A 27,409-nucleotide genomic window follows, 5' to 3' on the forward strand; every position below is an offset into this window, starting at 1 on the left:
GCTGCGGTGTGTGGCGCGTCCCCGGTGGCGTGTGCCCATCTCCAGCGTGTGCCCTGTGCAGTGCCCCGGGCTGCCCTGTCGGGCGCGTATCGGGCCGGCGTGTGCCCAACTCCAACGTGTGCCCTGTGCAGTGCCCCGGGCTGCTGTGTGGGGCGCGTCCCCGGCGGCGTGTGCCCATCTCCAGCGTGTGCCCTGTGCAGTGCCCCGGGCTGCTGTGTGGGGCGCGTCCCCGGCGGCGTGTGCCCATCTCCAGCGTGTGCCCTGTGCAGTGCCCCGGGCTGCTGTGTGGGGCGCGTCCCCGGCGGCGTGTGCCCATCTCCAGCGTGTGCCCTGTGCAGTGCCCCGGGCTGCGGTGTGTGGCGCGTCCCCGGCGGCGTGTGCCCATCTCCAGCGTGTGCCCTGTGCAGTGCCCCGGGCTGCCCTGTCGGGCGCGTATCGGGCCGGCGTGTGCCCAACTCCAGCGTGTGCCCTGTGCAGTGCCCCGGGCTGCTGTGTGGGGCGCGTCCCCGGCGGCGTGTGCCCGGCGCGGTGGCCCGAGGCAGCCGGCTGGTGTGGGCGCGGCACGTCCCCAGCTCCGCGGTCCCGCGCTAACGGCCCGGCGCTCCGGCAGAGGGAGCTGTGCGCCCGGCCCGGCGCACGCACGGCGCCGCCCGCTCCCTCTTGCCGCCGCCGCTGGGCCCGCCCGCCCGCCGGGGCGGGGCTCCCGGCCACGGCGACAGCTGCTTCCTGCTTTCCGCACGCCTTCGCCGCCGTGCTGCCGGTCCGGTCGTGCCCGCCGTGGCCGAGAGCTCCCCGCGTGCCGCCGCCCGCTCGGCTCCTGCCCGCGCCCCGGCCTCGCCCCGCAGCCGCCCAGCTCGCTCGCGTCCGCTCCCGGAACCCGCGCCCCACGCTGCCCCTGCTCGCCCCGGCCATGCTGTCCTTCCAGTACCCCGACGTGTACCGCGACGAGACCGCCGTGAGTACCAACTGCCCGCGCCCACCGGCTTCCTCGCCGGGCGTGCCGCGCCAGCCGCCGCCCGCAGCTCCTGGCCCCGCAGCCCCTCGCCCCCCGCGTCCCTCCCCTCCCCCTCGGCCTTTGTTTGCGAGAAACGGGCCGGGGGCGCGGGCTCCTCCCGAGCCGCGGAGCCTCGGGGGGTGGGGGGGGGGGTGGAGGGTGGGCACTCTCCGCCTGCTGGCGGCGCCGCCCGGCATCGGCCGCTGCTGGGAGACTCCCCGAAATCAATGGGGTCAAGGGCAGATGCCCAGGTAGGAGGTGTCACTGCTTTTTGACTGGGGAAGCTCGTGCGTAAATATGGTGGCAGGAGAAAGAGTGTAAGTGTATAGATGATGTAGAATTGAAACACAAAGCAAACTTTCTAAACTTCCAAATGAAGAATTCTTAGAGTTGAAGTTCATTCATTCGGTTTTACAACGTGTACTGAGCGCTTACCCTGCCCCAGGCCGGCTGCTGGGCGTTGGGGATGCAGAGACAGGACTGGGTAACGCGAAGGCGGACAGGGACCCCGCGGTGTAGCAGTGCTGATCCAAGTTTTCCTAAACTAGAAAAGGAGTTGATAGGGGGTGAGAGGAGGACCTAGAAGGGAGAGGGGATGGCCTCTTTTCAGGATGAGTTTAAGTTTTGCTTCGTGGAAGGGTTAGCCACCATGAACCTCAGCTGTAGATGAACTCAGGATGGCTGTTGAGATCCGGTGGGCAGAATTGGGGGGCAAACAGCCCTTTATGTGTGAGTAAAAATTAATTTGGCATCTTAAGAACTGTAGTGCATCCAAGTGTTGTAGGCTTGATTCTCTTAGGAGTAGCCAGATTTCTGATTACTTAAAATAGAATCAGATTAAAGCTATTTTTGTGTAATACAGTTCTATTTTCTTCTGCTCTCTTGGACCCAATTTATGCCAGATTGTAGTTTAAAGCACATCTCACTTTAGGTTAAAGGGTACTGCGGCTTTAGCGTAAAGGACGTATTGTTTTAAATTAAGACTTCCAAGTGGCACGGATGCATTCATAGTTTCTTTGACCAGTGGCCATCTGGTAACCATGTTTTCTCAGTCTGTTCAGCTGCTTGCTTATTAAATTTACTCTAACAACCCAAGAAGCCCTGTTCCGGTGGTTCAAAAGGTTGTTTCCTTTGTGTTTGGGAGTAAAGTGATCCTGCTGGAATGGGAAGACACCAGAGCGAGTGGGAAAACCTGAGTGCTAGTTCTGGTTTTGTCACTCACAAGCAGGATGCCCTGTGGCAGGTCATTTACCTGTTACAGGTCTTCTTTCTCATAAGTGGAATATTCAGGGCTGGCTTGTTTCTACAGTAAGAATATCATCTTTCATTCATTCATTCACATGACAGTCTAGCCCTGCAGCGTGCTAGACTTTAGTAATGGGAAGACATGGGAATATCTCAGTTCGGTTCTTGAGGATCTTTGAATTTTCAGGATTGATAAAAATGTAAACAATTGCCCATTATGTGGTTTGATAAGTGCCTTTCAGATCTGTACTGTTTTGTGTGGTGGGGTTTTTTTGGGGGAGGGAGGGTTGTTTCTCATTTTATTTTTCCTTATTCGTGTTACCAGAATCCTACGGTTTATTTATTTATGTTTAATGGTTCTTGAAAGGGTTAAGTGAGGGTTTCATGAAGACACCAAATAGATTATGAATAATTAATTCAAAAGAGCATATATATATATATATATATATATATATATATATATATACACAGTAGCATGGATTTTAATACTCTCCAGTTCCTTCTCACCAAGAAACTCATAACCCTAAGCCTCATGGCCAAGGGAAAGTGGCTGTGGTCCAGCCTGGGCCCATCTCACAGGGTACTCAGCCCAGCCCTGATAGTCTACATGGGGTATCTTTTTCCTGTGACGAGTTCTGATTACTAAGCTCTAGGCTGGACTTAGCATTTCCCCAAGTTATAGCCTTGACTTCTAGGATGGGTTTATTTCTGTCCGGCAGGTACTAGGGATTGCTGTAGCTCTCTGTCTCTCTCACTTGAACATCTTTCAGCCACATGCTGGGCAGTCTCCTGCTGCCCTGTGGGTTGGAGTGTGCAGTCCTTTTTGGTGGATTTCTGCTCATGAGCAGAAATGTGGAAACCATGACACTTCCTGGGTAAAGCCATTGCCCAATCCGTGGTACAGGCTTGGTACAGGCGTTAGAAGGGTGTGTAGGGTGAGTGGGGAACACAGGAGGATGGGAGTAATTTCATTAGGAGCAGAAGATAATATGTGAGTTGAGCCTGGAAGTTGGCCAGTTGAATAAGGTAGAAAGGACATTCCTAGCTTTATGACTAAAATAAAGCCATAGCTATGTGGGGCTGAATGGTCATGAAATGGCATGTTTGTAGGACGGCAGGAAGGCCACTGTGAACAGCATCCATGGATGGACGAGCTTGGATGGGGTTGAGAAGGAAGAGCGGGGCAGGTTTCATGGGCTCTGCCTGTTGTGTGTACAGGAGTCTACGTTTTACCCTGAAGGCAACAGGCACGTTGTTGAACCGTAAGAACAAAATATTGAATAGTAACAGTGGCCTGTCTGGGCTCTCTTTTTCGAGCTCTTGGGGAGGTGAGGAATGATTTGCAGACTTACATGAGGAATTAGATGCTGCATCACTTGAATTCCGGGGCTGTGGCTATCCGCACTATTTAGGATATTGTGTGGTGAAAGAAAAGGGGGGAGGGGGCGCTTGGCTGCTGGGTTGGTAGCTGGGATTGTTTTGGGGTGTTCTCTTCCTGGTTGCTAATGTCGGCTCAGTAACTGACCTCAGTCTGGTTTAGATGACAACACTGGTTCTGAGTAGATGAGGCTGCTTCCTGGTGGTAAACGCCGCCGTTCAGAGGCAGCATGCTGTAGGACACATTGGGTTCTGAGTCAAGGTCCAGCTGTCCACCTGCCAGTTTGCACCTGACCCAGCTCATTGGCAAGAGGTTAAGTACACAGGCTTTTGGGTTGGCTCGGAGTGGGTCACAGTCCTACCTTATTAGCCATCTGACCTTAATTGCTGTAGCTCTCTCCAGCTTCCGTTTCCAAGCCTGGGAAAATGTGTCCTCACAGTGAGGACAGATGAGATAATGTGGTTGTCTGTGGCGCAGTCGTGAGCTCACAGCAAATATGTGGCCTTTACTCTTACTAAGCTCTCGGAATTGCTTCCCATAATCTGTAAAATAGGAATATTTAAAACATTGGGCACAACAGTGTGGATATCCAGTAAAGGTTTATTGCTTTGGGTTTAGCACTTGGCAACACCTTCACTTAGTCATAAAACTATCACAGTTTTGAAAACTACCCTTTGAAAAGTTAAGTCTCTGGACGTGTCAGAGTTTTAGGAACACATTTTACGCGTCTGATCTGTCCCCTCCGAGGAGTATTTGGAGGAAAGCTGTTGGCAGGTTGCTTTTAGTCCCAGCTCTGGATCTGAACTCGGTATGGCCCTGGGCGTGTTGCCCCACCTTGTTCCTGCCATGCCTCACTCCTAAAAATGTTGAATTGGAAGATCCTCTACAGCAGCGGTCCTCAACCTGTGGGTCGCGACCCCTTTGGGGGTCGAACGACCCTTTCACAGGGGTCGCCTAAGACCATCGGAAACACATACATAATTACATATTGTTTTTGTGATTAATCACTATGCTTTAATTATATTCAATTTGTAACAATGAAATTGGGGCTCACCACAACATGAGAAACTGTATTAAAGGGTCGCGGCATTAGGAAGGTTGAGAACCACTGCACTACAGGATTCTTTATCTGGTTTCTTATTGTCAGGGAAAGGAAGGTTGTTGTTTTAAGCATAATTTATAACCACTTCAAGGTGTGTAAAATGTAAAAGACTTGAGGATGAGAAGATTAATAGCTTTCATTCAGTTGTGACAGCTAAAATGTTGAGGCCTTAGGTAAGGATTGAACATTGGTGTGTGTGTTTTCCCCCCGAAAATTGGCAATTTTATGAAGACTCATCAGGAGAGGTTTCAGTCTGGTTTTATGTCCCTCGCACTGGTCAGTCAAGGCTTGATGAGAGCAGGTCCCGGGTGTTCCACCTTACCTGCCCATCTTCCAGGCGTCATTTCCCCAGGTGTGTCCCCCCTTCCCAGCGGAGGAGGACAGGTGCAGACCCTTTGCATCCTGGTGGCCTGGGCTTTTATGCTCAGGGATATCCTTCTCAATTGGCAGCAGCCGCACTGGAACTTTGACCAGCGGTAGAAACAGCAGGTTGCTGTCTTCCAGGAGGGTGTCTGCTTTCCTTCGGGCAGTGGTCGGCAAACTGCGGCTCTCGAGCTACATGCGGCTCTTTGACTCCTTGAGTGTGGCCACGAAGTTTCAATCGCATTGTACGTGCGCACACGTGGTATTTTGTGGAAGAGCCACACTCAAGGGGCCGCAGTTTGCCGGTAACTGCCTTAGGGAATAGCCCCTACCGTCTGGTGTGATAAAAGGGAGCAAGAAGACCGGTTAAAGATTCATCTGAGATGGTGGGGGTCTTCCGGACAACCTTCTAGGAGAAGCCTTAACTGGAATGTTGGAGTTATTCAGAGAGACTTGATTGGAAAGATGTTGTCAATGGCGATTCGGTTATCTAGATTAACCAGGATGGTCTGATGTGGGAGGTTTTATAATGATTTTTACCTTTGCAAAATGTCTTTTGGCATTATCCCCTGAGGAGGGGTGACTCCAGATGGCTGCTCTAGACTCGGACAGTCTCTGAATCCAGGCCCAGAAATCTGGGCTTCGCAGACACCACCCTCAGCCAGGCCGGCTCACACTAAGCAGTTTTATTTCTATCAGAGTAGTTATGCCTCCTTTTATGAACAGTGAAAGAAAGCATTTCATAACAATACACAAAAGGGAAGAAAGGCTTCAGTTTGGAAGTGCTCCTTCATTGCATTTAAGTCAGCCTTTTCAATGAGAATCAGTTGATGTCAATTAGAGTCATTATAGCTACACATTAGTAAGTTTCTTGTTGGCAGTTCAGACAGCAAAGCAAAACCGATCATATTACATATTGTAGGGGGATTTTCTAACCGTGAGCAGGCTTAGGGAGAACAGGAAAATAGGCACCTGGCCGTGCCCTCTGTCATCCCCGCTGCTTTGTGTAATTCTGTGTTGTGCCCCTGACAGCACATTTCGGGTTTCTTTAGCATGGCAGCAGCCTTGGATTGGTGTTGTACAGACAGAGCTGCTTCCTGTCCTGACCTTTCGTCTTTCTTCCCTCTCCAGTAAAACATTCCTTTCATGAAGGGTGGCTTGACGCCTTTAAGAACGTGCCAACTCTGATTCATGTGGCAATTTGGGCACAGGCAGTTGCCAGTGAGCCAATCGGGGTGTTTTTGTCTATCTCTCCATCACATTCAGAAAATACTAATTTAGTTGGGGATAGACACTAATTATCTACTAACACATTTTGTCTTTTGCAGGTGCAGGATTATCATGGGCATAAAATTTATGACCCTTATGCTTGGCTTGAAGACCCAGACAGCGAGCAGACAAAGGTAATTGGGGCTTATAATTAAAGTTTCAACAGCCTTAGTGGCTAGCACCAAACTGTAGGCATTGGTAACCATGGCTGTTCCTTCCTGCACTTTCTGCCGTGGTATGGTGGATGGGTGACTGTACTTGTAAGTACTACCACTTTATGTCAAACGATTCATGAGAAAAGTTGAAAGCACTTTCAGCCCCAGAGAAGATCAAGTAACTGTTTTGCATAATGTTTATGGTTTATAGTGACACTGATGAACCAACTATTTGATATAAAAATATTAGAAAGAAAACTGATTAAAAGAAAAAAAAAGAAAACCTAGAGAAAAATAATCTGAAGAAAACAATTGCCTAACGTATTTTTTCCCCTAAAGAAAGAAAAACTTATAATTGAACAAGTGTCAGGTCTTGAAAACTAAATGCTGATTTTAGATTATTTACTGATTTTAATGCAGCAACAACAAAATGAATGAAATGATAAGTAAAATAGTAAATATCTTCTTTTTTTAAATATATTTTATTGATTTTTTACAGAGAGGAAGGGAGAGGGATAGAGAGCTAGAAACATCAAAGAGAGAGAAATATTGATCAGCTGCCTCCTGCACACCTCCTATTGGGGATATGCCTGCAACCAAGGTAGATACCCTTGACTGGAATCGAACCTGGGACCCTTCAGTCCGCAGGCCGACGCTCTATCCACTGAGCCAAACAGGTTAGGGCGTAAATATCTTCTTATATTTTATAGAAGTAAGGGGTGAGGCAGAGAATTTTCTTCTCTGTTGGAAAACATAAAGCTTTCCTATTATTTTGGAGAAACACGTAGTATTTTGAGTTGAAGTCTCATTTCATTAAAAAGCTACCTCTAAGTGCTATGTCCTCAGGTATTGTTTCTTCCTTGAAGTGCCCAGGACTTGTCCCTTGGGACCCCTCATGTACATATACCATTCGTGGTTAATTAAGTTCGCCTGGGTGAGGGAAGAGTGTTTCTCAGCCCACTTCAAGTTCTTTGACTCTTATTTATAACTGTATTTACCTATTAATACATAAGAATGTATTTACAGTTTATGCTCACCACTAATATGCTCACCACTCAGAAGTTTACTTGAGCTTCTTTAGAATCCCAGAATATTTACTGTTTTTTTCAACAACGAAAAATGTTCAGTGCACTCTGAAATTTTGCAGACCAGCTTCTGAAAAGCCTATGTCTTCGTACCTCCTGTATTTGTGGTCCCTTGATGCTGTATACACCACTGTTCTCTGGAGAACTGAACTCGGATTTCCAAGGCCGTTCAGATTTGCCAGGAAAATACTTTCTCCTGGTGTGGCTCTGGCAGTGGGATTGGGTTCCTCCCCTTGCACAGCTCCTGGCCGGGGAGTAAAAATTCCAGTGTATCCTTGGAAAAGAGCTTGATGGGGAAAGGAGTGGGGTTAGCTGGGCGAGAGACTGTGGAAGAGGAAAAGTAGAGGCAGGAAGAGGTTGCTCCTACTCGAGTAAATCCCACGCCATCTCTTTCTTCCTGCATGCCCACGTGGTCTCTCGCTTGCCTCCTTTTTCCCACCCTCACATATTCTTTCTGGCATTTCTTTTCTGGTACAAATGGTGGCAAGAGACCACCAGATACAGGAGGAGCTACCGGTAAGACAGGACTGCAGAAACGACTATAGCTTCTTCCCTATCCCTTGTCCTTAAAAGTAAGCACTGCACCATTTTTGAGACTTTGCAATGGTTTTTACTTCTATCTATAATCCTCCTCCCCTCCCTTTCCTGGGTGAGAATGGTATTTGGACTTTTCCTTTTTCTTTTCATGAAACACAGGGTTATAGAGGTGGGTGGGTAGAGATTTCCACATGAGAAACAAATGGGTATCTTAAGGAGCAGGCAAAGGCTCTACCTCGGCAGGGAAGGCTAGGAGGAGCAGGGAGCAGATGTGGGGCTGCCTCCTCACCTGGAACCTGCCACAGGCCACCTTGATGGTCCAGCATTGGGCCGAGCTGGGACAGGTTGACCCTGGGAATGGAGAATCACAGGCAGCTGCATAACCGGTGATGAACGGAGGGCTCCCGCAAAGGGAGCGAACCTCTTGTGCACCCCCTGGAAAGCCTTCCCCAAGGACTGTCTCTAGGATGAGGTCTCAAGTACAACCTGGATTTCTTCCGTCTTTGATGGTGATGGAGTCATTCAGCAATGTCAGAATAGCCCAGTTTTGGTTTATGTGTTAATGAATGCACACTTTGCTATTCCTTAATTAATAATGGCTGGTCCTGTGGTTAACAAGCCACTCATTAGTAGATGAGACTTGGGTGATTAGCGATTTTACAGTCAACCTTTGATGGAACTAAAGCCCATACACTGTTATTTTCGCGGTGTATGTTTATCGGATGCTTACTGAGTGCCAGGCACTTCACTGGTAGCTTTGCCTGCTCTATCTCATTTCATTCTCAAACTCTAAAATATGTTTTTTTATTTTCCCCATCTTACAAATGAAGAAATTGAGTTACTGAGTGATTACGTAATATGTTCAAGGTCATTCAGCTAGTAAGTGTAGAACTGGTATTGGAACCCAGGTAGGCCAGGTTGTTTCAACTTTAGATGTAAGAAGAGGACTTGGGGTCTATTAGCTTTGGGAATACAAGCGGCAGAAACATATTCATGCCCTGGGACGTGATAGGTCCTCCTGTGTGGGCTCACCTGCCCACACCGGCCAGCCTGTTTGGCAGCGAACCTCAGGTGTCAGAGGGCCGTGCAAGCTCATCTTTCCCTCGGTGTCCTCCGTGCACACCTCTCTCACTTCTCTGTAAACAGGCTTGTTATTGACAAAAGCTGATATGTCATCTGGGATCTGATGAGTTGAGTTTGGGTCTTAGGCTGAAAAGGTAGAGTACATTTTTCTAATGAGCAGAAGAGCAGCACGAACATGTCTACTCATAGTTATTCACGTGTACAAAAAGGTGTGCTAGCCATATACCTTAGGGTAAAAAGGAGAATCTTCACATTGCTTCCAAAATAAAGAAAAGGCTACTTGTTGTATTTACACTGTAGCCCTTTACACTAAGCCCTTTACACTAAGGTCTGAAGTGCTATCAGTAGTTCTTTGATTTAATCCGTAGTTAATATGGGTTATCTAATTCTGACAGTGCCTGGCATGTAAGGCTTTACCCTTTGAAAGGGAATATCAGAGCAGACTTGTACCTTAGAAAATTCTCTAAAGTGAGGGAGGGGGAGTTGAATCTGGATGAATCCTATCAAGCTTTCAAAGCCCATGTAAGCATATTTTATAGCAAATGTTCCAGATTGTGGGAGATCCTACACAACTTAATTGATTCTTTGGAATAAATCCAACCTTGATATGAAAACTTATCAGAGATGCTTTGTAAAGAGGAAATAGTAGACCCATGCTGCTCAGTAGATATATAATACCAGTCACATATAATTACAATTTTTCTTATAGCCATATTTTAAAAAGTAACAAGAAACAGGTGCAAATAATTGTAATGTATTTATTTAATCTAGTACAGTTGGCCCTTGAACATTGCAGGAGTTAGTTGTGCCGACCCCTGAGCAGTTCAAAATCTATGAATAACTTTTGATCTTTGGGGGTTGGATTTAGGACCCCTTACCCTCCCAAACTGCAGATTCCAAACTATGGATTGAAAATACTGTTTTCTGTCCTCGGTTGTTTGAATCTGAGAATGCAAAACCCATGATTCAGAGAGTGACAGTATATTTATTGAAAAAAATTCACATATAAATGAACCCATGCAGTTCAGATTTGTGTTGTTGAAGGGTCAACTGCATACGCAAAAATATTAACATCTTAACATGTAGTTAGTAAAAAGTTCTAAGGTATTGTACATTCCTTTTTCAAACTAAATTTTGAAATCCAGTGTACGTTTTACACTCATACCACCTATCAGTTCAGACCAGCCACAGGTGCTCAGTAGCTATATGTGGCTAAAAAGAAATTTTAAAAAGAAATTAAAGAAAATCTAAAAGCCTAACTTGGAATAATAGTGCATTAACAAGATGACATCTCAATCAAAACAACCTAAACAGTTGGCTTAACTGTCTCTGTTACCACTATTTTTATGTTTGCAAAGCTCTGACCAGTGCAATAAAAACTGAACCAAAATATGGACAGCAAAAATAAAATGATCATTAATTGTAGATGATGTCATTGTGTATCTAGGCAACCTAAGATTTCCAACTAGTAGAATTAATTAGATCAATAGCGTGACTATGTACTAAGTAAATCTAACATCAGTAGCACTCATATATACGGTCAATAATGAAAAATTAGACCTGTCTGATAGCAACAGCAAAAAGCAAATACTAGGGAATAAAGAAGAGATTTCAAGTCTACTGGGAGAGTGCTGTCACGTCTGCTCTATGGAGGTCTAGAAAAGGGCCAGTTGGGGGCATTATTTATAGTAGTGAAACATTGGAAATGATGTCCATTTCCAGCAATAGGATAGTGTTTGAGCAGAATGTGGTGAATCTGCTTGGTGAAATCATATGTGCAGTTGTGAAAATGTTGGGTTATACAGGTTGATAAGATGAAAAAGTGCTTCTGATAGAATAGTAAGTGGGAGGAGGATACAAGATTGCAGTGCTCCGAATGATTACAACTTTAAAAACTATCTTAGTAAAAATGATTCTAGGAGGATTTATGTGGAAATACAAACTAAAGAACAAAACTGAGATAAAGGGAATGCTCTGGTTTCAAAGCACTATGGGTATCTCCTCACTCTTACATATTCTAGAAGTGTCTGAACGTAGAGAGATTTCACTGGTGTGAAGTGGGAAGCTTCAGCATGAGGGGCCAGCGAGGGAGGATTGCAGTCAGTACAGTGCCTCGAGGACTGGATAGGCAGATCCAAAGGCAGTTAACCCATACTACTCATTCAACAGGCATTTCCAGCGTGTCCTTTGCAGCTCGTCGGAGGAAGTTTGTAGTGTCTTGTTGTACCCCAATATTTTGCCACTGAGGTAATTTGAGCCTCCATTCTACTAATAACTAGACTGCCCCATTCCCATCCGTGATATTAACATGTGGGTGGTCGACTTCCTGATTTTTAACTGCCTAAAATTCCCTCTAGTTTCCTGTTTCAAACAAGTGAGCGAACCCCAAAGCCCACACTCTGCCTTAGCTCTTTTTTCTTCCCTCAGTCGGTCTCCAGGCGCCTTCTGGTGTGCCCTGTTCAGATCTTATTTCAGATCTTTCCCCGGGCCATCTCCCTCTCTCCCTCTGCCTGTCCACAAGCCACACTGCATGCCCCTCAATCTACTCGTGGTGGGAGCCCCCTTCCCCTGTCACCGCTCCCAGTAACATCTCCCATCCAGATAAGCCGTTCTCTTCATGATCAGCAGTGGCCCAGGGGCCAAATGCAGAGACTTTAAAATCGTCCCGTGATCTTCCCGGCGTAGATGATCACAGGGCCAGGGGAATCGTACGGACTTTTGTCTCTGCCCACTCTTGGGGCCTTTGGAGCTGCTTGCTTTGCTTTCCTCACGGAGGCGGAGGCGGCAGTTCTCTGACAGGTCGCAGAGCGTACTAAATGAGTATGTGTTTTCCTGCCCCTCTGCCCACTGCCATGCATTCGGTCCACACTGCACCGCCATTTGCTGTCCTTCTTGCCAGTGGTAAATTCTCTTGGCATCACTGGGCTTGTTTTGCAGCCCCAAGGTCCAGCTGCCTCTTGCGGAGTCTCCCCATCTTACTATTTTTTTGAAGTTTCAGTTTCATAGTTGAATCTTCCAGAATTTGTTACTGAGTGATTGAAGGGGAGATACACAAAGAAGAGAAGAATGATACTACTTTTCAGAGGATAACTGCCTTAATTGTAACTAATTGCTAAGTCTAATTTTCACAGAAACTGTCCTGGGGCTTTGATGCAGGAGGGAACCAACTGTAGAATATCAGCTGCATATATGGCAGTGGTTCTCAACCTTGGCTGCACATGAGAATCACCTGGGAATCTTTTTAAAATCCCGATTTCTGGGCCTCATCCTCCGCAAATTCTGTTTCTTTGTTACTAATGTTGTGGCCCCTCCCCATTGCCTTTGTGGGTCATGAGAGAAGAACTGATTTAGGGAATCAGCTAAAAACAAAACATTTGTTTTTGTTTATATTCATTCTTTCTAAAAATGTGAAATTACTATTTGTTTCAGAGAGGGTCAAGGAATACACAATATGGGTCTTCCTTCCTAGGACATTCTTTGCTCTCCCTTCCCAGATCCCATTTTGGCTGACTAGTTAGGGGTAGTCCATGACACCTGCCGATAAGGAGCTAGGGCAGTGATGGCGAACCTATGGCGCGCTTGTCAGAGGTGACACGCGAACTCATTTTTTTGGTTGATTTTTCTTTGTTAAATGGCATTTAAATATATAAAATAAATATCAAAAATATAAATCTTTGTTTTACTATGGTTGCAAATATCAAAAAATTTCTATATGTGACACGGCACCAGAGTTAAGTTAGGGTTTTTCAAAATGCTGACACGCCGAGCTCAAAAGGTTCGCCATCACTGGGCTAGTGAGAGGAGAAATCCTTGTCTTGCAGGGTAGGAAGCCTGGAAATTTTACCTTGCTCTTCCCCTGTCCCCACGCTGTTTCTTTCCTTGGCAGGGAAGGTTTAAATCTTTAAGGACTTCTGATCATCTCTAGGATGTTTAGGTAGCCTCAGATTTCTGTGTAGGTATTTCATGTCACCGTTTAGGGAGGTCAGCAGCTGTTTTTCGGTGTCCTTCCTGACTATTATGAAATTTTGGTTTTTTGTTTGTGTCTTGCTTTTGTTTTCATTCTTTAAGGTCAGCCCTAAAAGTGTGTAGCGTGAGGAGTTTCTGCTCAGTTCTGGCACCAGTGTGGCCTAGCTCTCCCTGCACAGTGTCTTCCCTAAGGGGAACAGAGCCAGCGTGAGCGGAGCTAAGGGGAGTGAGGGGAGCAAGGAATTCTCTGTCCAGTTGCATTTACCCAGGGAGCCACGGTGCTGTCATCTGTAGAACCAGCCAGAGAAAGCTTGTTCCCAGGACTTCCATTACCGTGAAGTTCTAGTTCAATGTCTCTAAGCCAAAGACAGCAGATACAGCCTCGGGACTGAGGAATACATTCATTCAAAGTGTAAATGGATGGTTCAGTGTATGATGTGCTCTGAAGACTTTCAGACAAGCTGTGAATATCCATTTTATGAATAGTTCCTTCATCCTGTGAGCTCTGCAGGCATTTGGGATGGTATTTCTGTTGGGAGGCAAGGTGAAGGAATAGAGGATTTTGCCAGGTGGGACCAGAAGTCAAAACACACAGATCGTAGCCCTTGGTCCTTCATATTCTTGTTCAGTGAGCATAGTAAGCAACGATACCTGGATGCATTTTCTTCATCTATAAAATGCATACAATCATACTCAGTTCATCTAGATAAGGTGTTAAGGACACCCAACTGAGTGAATGCATATAAAGATTCCTTTGCTGTACCCAGCAATGGTCTGTACAAACAAATAGTGCTGCTTGGGCACTCCTGCGTACATGTATTGGGATATAGACCTTCAGGCTCTAGTCCTCCAATTGCTTTGTGAGAATGTTGAACTTTAAAGACTTAATTTTCATCCATGAAACTAAGCAGGACTTTCCTTTTGAATTCTAGGGGGGTTTTTGTGTGTGTGTTTTGTTTTTTTTTACAAAAAGACTTAACATTCTGAGTACTGTTTTTGTGTGTGTGTGTTTTTTAATGGTCCTATGACTTCTGAGTGTCGTTTCATTGTTCCCAGGCATGATGACTAAACTAGGCCAGGAGTACCTTAAAGCAAAGCTGTGTGGTAGCGTTACTTTTAATTGCTGCCTTCTGAACCCCATAGGCAAGGCTGTGAGACGCCCATTAAGGTTTCATTAAGAACCTGGATCATCATCCCTTCTCTAGTGGAAGCGGGAAATGCTTTAGGTAAATATGTTACCCTGTATTATTTCAGTCTTCAAGACGTCTTGTCTGAGGTCTTAAATGTCTCACCAGCTCCACCGGAAATGCTTGGCCTTATTATCATTTGTAAACGGACATCTCATAAATCCACAGTTGAAATATTTGTTTAGGGAACAACTTATCTTTTGATCTGTGGATGAGATAATTGTCAAAAGTGTGAGGGAGTGCCCTAACCGGTTTGGCTCAGTGGCTAGAGCATCGGCCTGCGGACTAAAGGGTCCCAGGTTCGATTCCAGTCAAGGGCATGTACTTTGGTTGTAGGCACATCCCCAGTAGGGGGTGTGCAGGAGGCAGCTAATCGATGTTTCCAGCTCTCTATCCCTCTCCCTTCCTCTCTGTAAAATATCAATAAAATATATATTTTTTAAAAAGTGTGAGGGAGGGCGTTACTGGTACTGGGTCAACTTTTTCTAAGCACTGCTTGCTTCCTTTTTCTGTCTCCTTTGTTTGCCTTCTGCAACAAGGTTTTTGATGTAAGCAGTAGACACTGACTGTGGCCAAGTTAAGCTCACAGGGAATTTACGACAAGCAGAGGCGGCCAGCTCCTGGAACAGACTGACGAGGCCAGGCGTGGGACAGGCAGGGAGCAGGTAGTTTTAGGACTGCAGGGCAGGAATTTCCACTTTTCACTCAGCACTGCGAATGGCATGAGTGATCTCCAGTCATTCAACCCTCTGCCACTTGTTCAAGTGACTGTGCCCCAGGGAGGGAGTTCCGATGGGCTGAGCTCCAGATGACTGCTCACTCCTTGGCTGTTCTGCTGGGAATAAGAAAAGATTTGGTAGAAGCCACAAGGCCCCTCTTTCGGAGTTCCCATCCTGCTAAGAAGGGAGGACACCTGGGAAGGAGAGTGGATGCTGGCCACCCCACATGCCACAGTTCCACTGGTTTCATTCTCTCTTCCTTCTCTGTGTGTGCTTGGTCCCTCCCTCTCTTCCCCTGCCCTAAGTTTACCTGTGTGCCCACTGAGAACTCAGTTAAATGGGAGTGAGGGCAGAAAAGAAGGAATACACTGTCATAGGCAAGACAGATGTGGCCATTGCTGACATGGCGTTCAATACCAGCCTAGGAGGACCAGATGGGAGACGGGCAAGCCACGTAACCTTTGAGCTGCCAGAGGTCAGTGCCACAAGGAGGCGGAGCCACATCTTAGCTAGAAGCTAGGTATCTGGCCTTGTTTGCTCACCATCATTTTAGGAAAGCAGACCCTAAACCACCGATTTAATGCTGAAGTGCTGGTGTACGTTTAGCATTGATATTTTCCCTGTAGGCAGCTGCTCAGCTTTGGTTTCCGTCACCTACCGTTTCTGAGAAATGCTGATATCAGGTATGCATCTTTGGAAAGAACTAACAATTAAAGAACTGAGATAACTCTGACTTCTCCCAGGCTCTTTCTTTTCTGTTCTTCCTCTATACTTAGGTCCCTACAATCCACTCACCGCCCCATTCCGCCATGTCCAGGGGAGAAATCACTCGGGCCTAGAAATCGCCTGGCCACTGCTCAGCCTTTCCCAGCTCTACTCCTGGAGCATCTAATTTCGGTGGGAATCTGTTTCCCGAGCACCTCACCAGGTGATTCTTAAGGTCCAGAAAGCTTGGGAAACCTGCTCTAGAGAATGCTTAGACATGATCGGGGCCGGATAATAACACCTTTGATTATTACGAGGCCCACTTTCAAGGAGCTGAAGTTTTAGTAGACGCCTCAGTGTTTACAGCATCTTTGTAAATTAGAGGGTAAGGGGGTGGGGGGCAGTGTTTGTGGCTCTTAATTTTTCTTCTTGGGGGAAACCAAGGCTTAGGCCATAATAAAGGCATCCTGGACTCTTCTGTATAATATTGGTGCTCTGACCATTGGAATCGGATCTCTATCTAATCATACACAAGATTCTTTGCCGTGCCAGTTCTGACTGTAAAATCTACCTCTCTCTTTGGTTTTATCTCCTTTGACATTGTCCCTGTTTGGCATGCATTGCCACTGAGCTAGATGTTCAGTAGCTTCCTGAATTGTCTCCCTGCTTCCAGAATTTTCTTTCTACCCGTTCCCCCCAGCAACTAATGAGAACCCTTAGAGATCGTGGAACCTGTTTATCGTGGGAAGGCAATCGTGTATAGTTATTAAATGAGCGGCTTTTAGCTATAGGAAGACAGGTTTGAGTCTTAGCTCTAGAATTTACTAGATGTGTGAGGTTGGTCATGGTGTCCAGCCACTCTAGGCTTCAGTTTTCTGATTTATAATTTGGAGAAAACTGTGTGTGATTGTGGTGAAAATTAAGTGATAGTGTTTTTGAACGATGCAGCTCAGTGGTAGATACAAGTAAGTGCTTGCCACTGCATTTATTATTGAACAGTTCAAATAGCATGGACATTTTCTGTTGAATAATTGAGAGGCCTCATCTGTTGAGCTATCTGAGGAAAATTCTTTTATTGCAATTTTGGGCTCTTTTCCTCTACTCGCTTTCCTGGTTATTGCTCTGTTCAGATCTTCTTTCTTTTTGGATCAATTTAGTCATTTGTTATTTCCTAGAAAATGGTCTGTATCATTGGGATTTTAAAATTTACTAGCACCTGTTATGCATGGTATTCTTTAATTATAGAAACTTTACTCTCTTGCTGTCCGTAGTTATATTCTTTATTGTCTCTAATTTTGAGTTACCTGTCATGTCTGTCCCCTTTTTTTGATTAGTTTAGCCAGAGCTTTGGTAGAATGTGTGGAGTTTTTTCTTCTTTTCTTCTTAAAAAAAGCAGCACTTATTTCTAGGACTTATAAGTTATGCTCCTTTACTTTTCCCATTCATTTTTTTTTTCTTCTGTTATTTTAAAATTGTTTTGTTTGAACATTTACTTCAATGTCACTCTTTCTCATTTACTGATAAAGTGCCCTTTTTGGGATTCCCCAGCCAACTTCTGGTCGAGTCCACCTCTCCCAGCCTGCTCATATCCAGCCAGCCTCTCCTTGCTCAGCACGACTCCTATAAGATCTGTATTAGTCAGGACTCGGTGAGCGGTGCCTGAACTCTGACCCAGCTCACACCAGCTCATATAAAAGCACTGTGAAGTGGCTCACAAAATTGATGACCATGGTGTATGTGTCTTTGAGCACAGCCTGATCCAGGAGTGCACGTGATATTTCTGGACACCTGTCTCTCTTTGTTCTTAGATCGCCTGCTTTTCTCTGATGGTTTTATTTTCCAGCATCCTCCTGAGTGGTAGGGAAAGATCTAGTCCTGTGGCCCCAAACCTCATAAGGTGACATAACTTCCTATCTCCCAGTGTTTTATCTGTGGCCCCGCAAAGCATCCTGATTGCTTTGCCTGGGTTCACAACTACTTCATTGACTGCTGCTTATCGGTAAGAATTGAGGAAAGACTGCTTATGAAAATAGACGGGGCTTGCTTATATAAAAGATGTAGAAAGAAGTGATCATAGTTAGCATACAGGTATCAGTAACATTATGACAGATGGTGGTCCAAGTTACCAGGACCCAGAAATGATAAAATCTGATTGAGAGAGAGGGTAAACCCCAAACTGTTTAGTGTATAACTAGCACTTCCTAGAGCCAGCCCCCCCTTTTTTTTAGCATACTGAGCGCCTCACTGGGACCAGAGGAAATGTCTCAATCACGGTGTGGTCACTGTCCGTCAGCACATGGCACACCCAGGCACCAACACTGTCTCCTGAGCCTGGCCCAGGGACACTCCTGGGTTCAGTGCTGTGGGACTCAGTCAGGTCAGCTACCCCATGAGTGTGGGAGTCACCATAACAAGCCTCTAAACTAGGGGTGGGGAACGTCTGGCCCACGAAATCATTTGGTCTGGCCCTGCCAAGGCGTTAGCGGTGAGTTAAACGTTTGACCAAATATAGCAGGCTGATTTTTAAGTGGGTAATTTTGAATGGCCCTCAAACGATGTTATAAATATCCAAATAGCCCTTGACAGAAAAAAAGGTCCCCCACCCCTGTTCTAGACCAACCACGAGCCTCATCCTGCATGGGTGTCGAGGACCCTGCATCAGTCCCAGGTCTAGGGGAGGGGTGCACTGATGGCCAGCAGAGGTGACAGCCCCGCTCTATCCGAGGGACTTCACAAACGTACCAAACAAAACCAGATGTCAACTCCGAATGTTTTTACCACACCCCATGAACTTCAATTCTTAGTGGTCTTTTTTGTTTTTCTATATATTCTCGTTCTAATTTGGATTCCCTCATTGATGCACAGGAATTATTTAAGAGAGGATGCGTATGTGTTTAACTTCTTCATGATTGGGTTTTTAGTTAGGTTTGGATTTGGGGTGCACCTCCCCTCCCTCCTGGCCGAGTTTCTGGTCAGTGGTATATACACTGAAGAACAGAGCTGGTGGGGCCCAAGTTCCAGCTTAGAATGAGCTCCCTGCTAGTGACGAGATTTGAGAACAAGGCTGAATCTCAGGTCAAAATGCAGGTTTCTGCTTCCTTCTGCTTGACAGAAGTTACTAGCCCCAGTGAGGGGACTGGTTTGCCCAGATGGGGACAGGCAAGAGGGTGGGAGACACCTGGTCTGCTAAGCATGTGCAGCTGGAAGCGCCAGGAGCTTCCCTTACCTGAGAGCAGGTGTTCTCAGAACGCAGACATTCTGGGGTTTTGAAGTTAAAAGACAAGCCCAATGAATTCCAGATTTCACAGATTAGAATTGGTATTTCTCCTCTTTGGAAATGAGTTGGGGGTTGGGGGAGGCGGGGAGGCCAGGGAGAGAAAGGCACCTCACTTAGTTGAGGTTAATGGCATTGCAGTCACAGTACTGTTTGGGCTTTAAGGATTCCTTTGTTGTCTGGTGGACTGCTGATTTTTTAAAATATTCAGTGAGAACTGGAAAATAAGGGGCACTCTTTTCTCTTTGAAGTAATGAGTCCTCATATTAGTCTGATAACATGCATTATTCCATTTATAGTCTCAGGGTCTAGGCATGTTTCCTAAAGCCGCTGCCTCCGACGTTCTGTTTGGCATGACCGACCTCCAGTTTTCTGTGTGGCTGCTCGGCCCTCCTGGCCCTGGGTCCTGCAGCCTCAGGGATCAGTTTTGCCACCTTTTGACTTTTTTTATGGGGTTATCCCTGCCCTTCCAGATCCTGCTAAACTTCTAGCAAGGAGGGGGAGGGTGTGCAAGTGTGCTTCCCCTCTGGCCACCGGGACTTGTGGGATCCTGGTGTTCTGTCAGGCCATGTGTGACACCCACACTGCCTTTCTCAGAGCCCCCTGATAGTTGCTTAAACAGTCATGTCATCTCTCTCTCTCTCTCTCTCTCTCTCTCTCTCTCTCTCTCTCTCTCTCTCTCACACACACACACACACACACACACACACACACACTTGTAGTTTGCAGGAGTGGGATGTAGATAGCACTACCCTAGCTTTTATTGGTATTTGGAGGTGGATACTGGTGCCCGAGTTGGTCTTCTGCCTGGAGCTCCCTCCTGGTCGTCCTGACATCGCCTCTACCCCAGCCCACCCTGCCTTATCCTGGAAGTAGTGTCCCCTTCATTTGTTCTCCTGTAGCACTTATTCTTATCCTTAATTCATCTTTGTAATTCCATGTTATATAGTCAAGCTGGGGTGTGTGTGTGTGTGTAATGAGTAACTATGCATCATTTTTATTACATATGTAAGAATTGTACTTGTCAGAGGACTCGAGGTATTTTGTGGATTGAAATACAGGACACGTGAGGACAACTTGAAAAAATTCTTCCTGAAGGCAGTTGGGGTAAAGGAATCTCCAGCCTCCACACCTTGCGACCCTCTGCCGAGGCACTTTGCATTTTTTTTTTCTTTAATAGTAAGAATTAAATTACATGAGGTCCACCCTCTTAAAATTTTATATGTACAATACAGTATCGTTACCCATAGGCACAATATTGCACAGAGATCTCTGGAATTTATTCATCTTGCATAATGGAAACTTCCCTTTGCTTTGAAGTTTTCTAATGATATATGAACAGGATTTCTTTGTTTTGAGCAGCTTTTCTTGGGAAAATGTGTTCAGATTCATCCATAGCTATAGCATCTGAACTGTTGTTGATCCTTTTCAAAAGCCTCTAAAATTTAGAGGCTTTGCTGCAGGTGTGGTTAATGGGCTCTCAGGTTTCGGTTCTTTTGATAACATCGTGAAGAGTGACTTCAGATGCTAAAACATCTGAGGAACGGAGAGCATTTTAGTTCTCCCCAGCCTGCTTCTCTATCATCATGTAATTCCTCCAGGTTCCTTCCTTTAACCTTTCCCCCAAATTTGTTCTAATTTTTAGACCAAGAAACCAGACTATTAAATCCATAAATGAGCAAGAAGGTATTTTCCTGGTTAAAATGCCAGGAATTTTATTGGCATTCTGTGGAACCCCAGCTTTCACAAAGCCCCTTTACAGAAAGTTTCCCACCACCTTCAGGATAAGGATTTGCCCGAGTTATACAGCTGTTTACTGTGAAAGAACTTCAGACGTGGAGGAATTTGAACACTGTTTGGTTTTGCGTCTAGGTATTTGACTTGGAAGGGTGCAGTCCTTAAACACTGCTCTGTTTACAGTCATTGCCTAACACTTGTGGGTGGGAGGTAACAGAATTGGGTGTAATAATCCTAGAGTTATGTGGGTATTCGGTGGCATTGTTATACCTGGCCTAACAGTTTTACGACCATTTTAAACGGGAAGAGCCATGTGTCTGCTTTAGCCTGCGATGGATTCTGTTGCAGCAGTTGTGATTGTGCCATGAGACGTGTAAGAGAAGCAACGCAGAATTGAGACATGATCAGAGAACACAGTTCCACCTTTCCAAGGAAAACCCCCCGGGCAATCTGTGACTCTTGGACTCACCAAGTCCTCCTAAAGCCAGGCTGTCCTGCAGCCAGGAGAAGGCCTGGATGCAGCCTCATCCACACACAAACCAGAGGACGAGAGATGAAGTTTGTGGCGCCCTCCTCAGAGGGCAGGGTCAGGCCCTTCTGGGAAATCGCTATCAAAACTACACATTACCGTGCGCTGTGCCCATTTTCCCCATCTCACTCCCACTGTAATGGCCATTCCTGCTCCTCTTAGATATCAGCCATTCCATGTGGCTTCTGCTCTCACGGGAGCTGGTCTTAGACTTGTCCCCCCTCCTTTCACAATCCCGGATTAGTGCTGAGGCACCCTAGGTTCTTACTAAATCCTCATTGGTGGTCCAGCACCCCAAGGTGCCTGTCCTGCCCAGCCCAAGCGGGAGAAAGTCAGAGGAGGCCCAGGCTGCCCCCCTTATCCCCTGGGTGGGTTCTTTTCGTCTCCACACCCCACATCAGACATGGAGTCAGCTCCGGTCACTGTTCAGCTTCAGTCACAATGTCTGGAATAAAGTAATGCAGAGCTATTGCTAACTCACTGCATGACCTTGATCGGCAACTGACCACCTACCTCCATTGCCATGTCTGCCAGGTAGGCGTGGCTTTCCTTCCCCCATGAAATCGGGTAATGCTCCTGCACATGCTTAGTAATCTCCAAAATGCTGCCTCTTGAGTGACTTTGCAACCATGTATCCATGTTGTAACAAAAATCAAAAGCTACTTTCTAACTGCTTAGTTATCAACAGGGTATGCTTGGCTACAACTGGTCTGTTGTTGCAAAAAACTACTCTGGCAGGCTCCCCTGCCTTCCTGCAGGCCATCGCTTGCTCTACATATAAACCATGTATTATAGATATTCTTATTCAATGCCACTCATTTTCCAATTTTAAAAAATATCAGTGAAGTTGACAAGGTAGTAGGTCTTAGAAAGATAGTAAGTCAAAAACAAAATTGATAAAAATAGCGCCTAGGTATCTCTAACCTTGTATCTTTAACTCTGATGTTTGGGACCCCAGGTGCTGACGAAGCAGCACAGTGTGTGTGATCTGAGCGTGCTCTTAAGAGCAGGGATTCGCAGGAGCCAGCTCTGCCATTGCCTCGCTGCATGATGCCGGCAGCTTTTTAACCCCTCTGAGACTCAGCTTCCCTATCCACAGAGGTGGGCTAATTAAAGAACTTCGATTGTGAGTTCCAAATGAGTTAATACTTGCCTGGTACGAAGCTTGTGCCTAGTAAACATTTGTTATTATTTATGGAGGGAAAATATGCTTCCACTGTTACATTTTTTTAGTCTACCCCCTCCTCCAGTTCTGTGTAAGATTAAGGTATACAGCATAATGACTTGACTTACGCATGTATTGTGAAATGATTACCACATTAAATTTTGTTAACATCTATCATCTGATATTGATACAAAGAAAAAAATATGTGATGAGAACTCAGGATTAACTCTCTTAACAACTTTTTTATATATGTCATACAGCAGTGTTAACTATAGTCATCATATTGGACATTGCATCCTTGATACTTCTTATTTTTTAACAGAAGTTTGTACCTTTGTCCACATTTATCCAATTCCCTCTTTCCCCCTCCCTCCCCACCTCCCTGCCTTTGGGAACCACAAATCTGATCTCTTTTCTATGAATGTTTGTGTGGGGTTTTTTTTAGGTTTCACATATAAGTGAGACCATACAGTGTTTGTCTTTCTCTGCTGACTCATTTCACTTAGCATAATGCACTCAAGGTCTATCCATGTTGTCACAAATGGCAGAATTTCCTCCCTTTTGTGGCTGAGTAATATTCCACTGTACACACGTATTGATCACATTTTCTTTATCCATTCGATCCATCAGTGGACACTTAGGTCATTTCTATATCTTGGCTCTTGTAGGTAATATCTCTTCAACATCTTTGGATCTAGTCCCAGAAGTGGAATTGCTGCATCTCTCTGATACAAGTTAAAGTATAACATGTCTCATGGTAAATTTTATATCTGACTTTCTCGGGCCATTTACCTTTTTCTGCAGGCTTTTGTGGAGGCCCAGAACAAGATCACTGTGCCGTTCCTTGAGCAGTGCCCCATCCGAGGTTTATACAAGGAGAGGATGACTGAGCTGTATGACTATCCCAAGTATAGTTGCCACTTCAAGAAAGGAAAACGGTACGTGACGTTCCTTTCACTTAATTTCATTTCACTTTTCTAATTGAATGCTTTCTTAAATGTTAAAACAAGTTCTGAATAACTTACCAGTTTGTCAAATTAATTCATTATAAAATGGATTCATTTCTATGCTTAAATATGAGAATATCTTTTGGTCTATTGTCCAGATTCTTCAAGTAAGGATTAAGAAATTTAGTAGATGTCTCTGTAATTAAAAATAAATTTAAAAAAAACCAACAACGAACATAATCAAACACACACAAAAAAGAAAAACAGAGAAAGAAATTTAGTATAGATATGTCCTACGACGAAATCTAGAGTGTAAAAAACTATTGTTTTCTTATGGCTAGTAATTGGTGAGATTGCATGATTCATAAATAACAATGGAGACTTGTTTGCCTCTAAAATTTAATTATCTTTGGTTTATACTACTTGAAAAGATTTTATTATATGCATTTCTTCTATGCAAAAATGAAAATTGTCCAGGAAGTAGAACCTAATAATTTGCTTCCCTCGTTTTCTTACACTCACTCAAACATATTCTCTAGTTAGGATTTTAAGCCTCATTGGAAGTATCATCAATAATTTAGTATCCCTTTTTCCCCCAAGGATCCGCAAAGTGGATCTGCATGCCAAGCCCTGCCCACCGCCTGCTTTTATAAATGAGGTTTAAATGGCACGCAGCCATGCATGTCCATTCATTTATATATTGTCCGTGGCGGCTTCTGTACAAACTCACAGTTGTGTAGTAGCAGCGGAGATGTGTGGCCACCAAGCCTGAAATATTTTCAGTCTTGCCTGTTACAAGAAAAGGTTTGCCAACCCCTACCCAGCTGCCTTTTATTTAGCAAATAAAAGTCTTTGTCTCTGTTTAGTTAAGGTGCAGGATTTGAATATTTAAAGCAATTCAGGTAAACTCTAGGTACGGGGAGATGGTGGGACCTATAACCTAGTCCCCATGTCCCATTTGCTGCTGTACCTGCATGTGTGTGTTTTGCTTATGTGCATTTGGTTTTACTCTGCAAATAGAAAACTCCACAGCTAAATAAAGACTGTCTCTGTCCCGCAGGTATTTCTATTTTTACAATACAGGTTTGCAGAACCAGCGAGTATTATACGTGCAGGATTCCTTAGAGGGTGAAGCCAGAGTGTTCCTAGACCCCAACGTGCTCTCCGATGATGGCACCGTGGCGCTACGAGGTGAGTGCTCCACAGCCAGGCCCCCGGGAGTCCCAGGCCCCCACGCCAAGCTCTGTGTTGGAGCAGTCACCTCACCTCGGAAATACCAGACAGAGCGTGGACCCTGTTGCAGAACAGATGCACACGCAATGTCAGGAGAGCTATTTTTGCACAGTATGTTTAGAACACGTGAGTAATCACGTGTCCTTCTGATGGCATGAAGCAGATCTGGAGAATACTTGTCACTGGCCTCAAATTAGCGCCTAGGGCTTCTGAGACCCTGAAGTATCTTCTTCATTTCCCATAATATCCCTGAGAACTATCTGTGATTAGAAACACAATCCTCTTCTGTAAGAAATTTAAGCTATACAAAGAATGTTTCAACTATAAATATAAAATAGGAAGGACTATTTACAAGATCCCTTTTCTTGGGTGCGGTGGGGGGAACTGATTAAGAGTTTTAAAATTTAGATAATTGTCAGTATGTTAGAATTAAAAGTAAAAACATACCAGCTTGTAAAAATTGGACAACTTGGTACCCTGACCTCTAAAGGGGCAAGTTTAAAAACTGAGTAAGTTTAGCCTACAGTTGCTATATGTTTCCTAAATAATCCTGTCCCAAAGATAACCTCCTCCACAGGCCGTAGCGATTACCCCTGGTTTGTGCCATAAACACTAGTCCTAGGGTCAGGAAATTTGTGGTTCTATGGTTTAATAACTATATCCTCTGAGAACCACATCTTGGTAGCATTAAAGATGTTTTTAGTGCAGTTGGCTCATCTTCTGTTTTATTAAGAAAGCACAGGTGTAGGTTCAGTCCTACAGAATTGAGCAGTTGGAACACTGAAGTCCTATAATCAGTTAGGTGGGGATTAAACAGATCTGTGCAAGAACCCTTAGAATAAAAATAAAAATGCCTTTGACCAAAATTGCCCTTACAATAAAAATAAAGGCATTCAGTCATTTAGTGGTTCCCTCTCTCCAAATGGGCTGTGAATGTAAATGATGATTCTTTACTAACTGGTATTGAAAGTAATAAGATGCCAGCCAGCTTAATAAGAGTATTCTTCCATGAATTGGAACTTGGAGTTAAATGAACTTATTAATATACTTGTTCTGTGCAATAATGTACCCTGTGTAGGATTCATTTAGTTTTAGCAAAGGTCTATCTTGCAACTCATCCAGAAAGACTTCATTATAACAGAGTCTCACTTCTCACTTTGATAATTCATCCTAGTAACTTTTTTATGGAATTGTTGCCATCTTCATGTCCGGATGGATGAAAAGGAAAATTCAACATGGGACCTGGATTGGGTGTTTGACAGTGGTATTATAGGGAAATTACAGTATGGGAGGTAAACATTCAGATTCTTTTGATAGTATATACATTTTTTAAAAAGTGTATTTTTATTGATTTCAGAGAGGAAGGGAGAGGGAGAGAAACATCAAAGATGCGAATCACTGATCATCTGTCTTCTGCACCCCCCCCCCGACCCCCACTGGGGATCAAGCCTGCAACCTGGGCATGTGCCCTTGACCAGAATCGAACCCAGGACCCTTCAGTCTGCAGGTAGACGCTTTATCCACTGAGCCAAACCAGCTACAGCTAGTATATATATTTTTAAAATACATATTTGAACCCTGGCTGGTTTGGCTCTATGGATAAAGTGCCAGCCTGCTGACTGAAGGTTTATGGGTTCAATTTTGGTCAAGGGCATGCACCTCAGTTGCAGGCTCCTGTGTGAGGCAACAATTGATGTGCCTCTCTCACATCGATGTCTCTCTGTCTCTCCCCTCTCCTCCACTCTCTCTAGAAATCAATGGAAAAACTACGTTGGGTGAGGATTAACAAAAATAAAATTAATGTAATTTGAAATCCAAATTTTTATTTGGAATTTTTCTGAAAATTTTTTAATTCTGTATAGCCAATTCAAGCACTACAATGTTATATAGAGTGGAAAGTGAATACTTTCTCCCCATCATCTTCTAGATTCTTTTCTGCAATTACATACTTATGAGCCTGGATATTTTAAAGGAATTGTAAGTGATTAATAAGTAGGCTTTTTGAAGTTTTAGACATATTTCCCATTAATAGAGGTCTCATGTAAAAATAGTAGAAAACCTCTGAAAATAGTTGGGTTTCTTAGAATAATTTCCACAAGCCCTCCCCCCCCCCCCCCCCCCCCCCAGGTAAAGTTCAGCAAACATCCTAAGAGGAAATTTCTGGTGTTGGTGTCTGGTACCAAATGCTGTACCATAATGATAATTCACAATGATGAAAGCTGCTATATTTGTTAGGAAACATTCCATAGTGATGACAGTGATCTATCTCTCTTGTCCCTAAAGAATTGGACAGCAGAGTAGTCCATAGATGGTGTTGCTTTTCTTCCTTTTCCACGGCCATTTTTGGTATGTGGACCGCGTGAGATCCTTCATTGCAAACCCTCAGGCCTTATTTGCCTGGGCTGGTGGTGTTCGGATGGTATGGGCGATAATCGAGTGCCAGTAATGCTCAGAAAACGGGGTTGTAAAGAATGAACTCAGATAGTTTGGAATCCATCCCCAAAATTACCTAATGACTCCAATTTAGTTCTGTTTCATGGTGTGTGTCCTAATTCAATCGTTACTCCAAAGGCAGTTTCCTTGTTCCTTACTTGTTCCCTTTGCAGTGGTTCTCAACCTTCTGGCCCTTTAAATACAGTTCCTCATGTTGTGACCCAACCATAAAATTATTTTCGTTGCTACTTCATAACTGTAATGTTGCTACTGTTATGAGTGTAATGTAAATATCTGATATGC

At 44.9% G+C, this 27,409-nt stretch overlaps 1 protein-coding gene across 2 annotated transcripts in view; it reads left to right on the forward strand.

Moving 5' to 3' along the window:
- The first annotated feature begins 710 nt into the window (after positions 1-710).
- LOC118660081 (prolyl endopeptidase) overlaps positions 711-27,409 on the forward strand; it is a 110,801-nt gene continuing 84,102 nt past the window's right edge. Inside the window, exons 1-4 of one of the 2 annotated variants that reach the window (XM_036317135.1) lie at positions 711-955; positions 6,411-6,485; positions 23,298-23,431; positions 24,501-24,631. In XM_036317135.1, coding sequence (XP_036173028.1) covers positions 911-955; positions 6,411-6,485; positions 23,298-23,431; positions 24,501-24,631 — 385 coding nt within the window. In that variant the 5' untranslated portion in view covers positions 711-910. The remainder of the gene's footprint in view (positions 956-6,410; positions 6,486-23,297; positions 23,432-24,500; positions 24,632-27,409) is intronic. The other variant, XM_036317134.1, reaches the window with a different exon arrangement.

This window comes from Myotis myotis, unplaced genomic scaffold (genome assembly GCF_014108235.1).
Source record: "Myotis myotis isolate mMyoMyo1 unplaced genomic scaffold, mMyoMyo1.p scaffold_m19_p_7, whole genome shotgun sequence".
NCBI lineage: Eukaryota > Metazoa > Chordata > Mammalia > Chiroptera > Vespertilionidae > Myotis > Myotis myotis.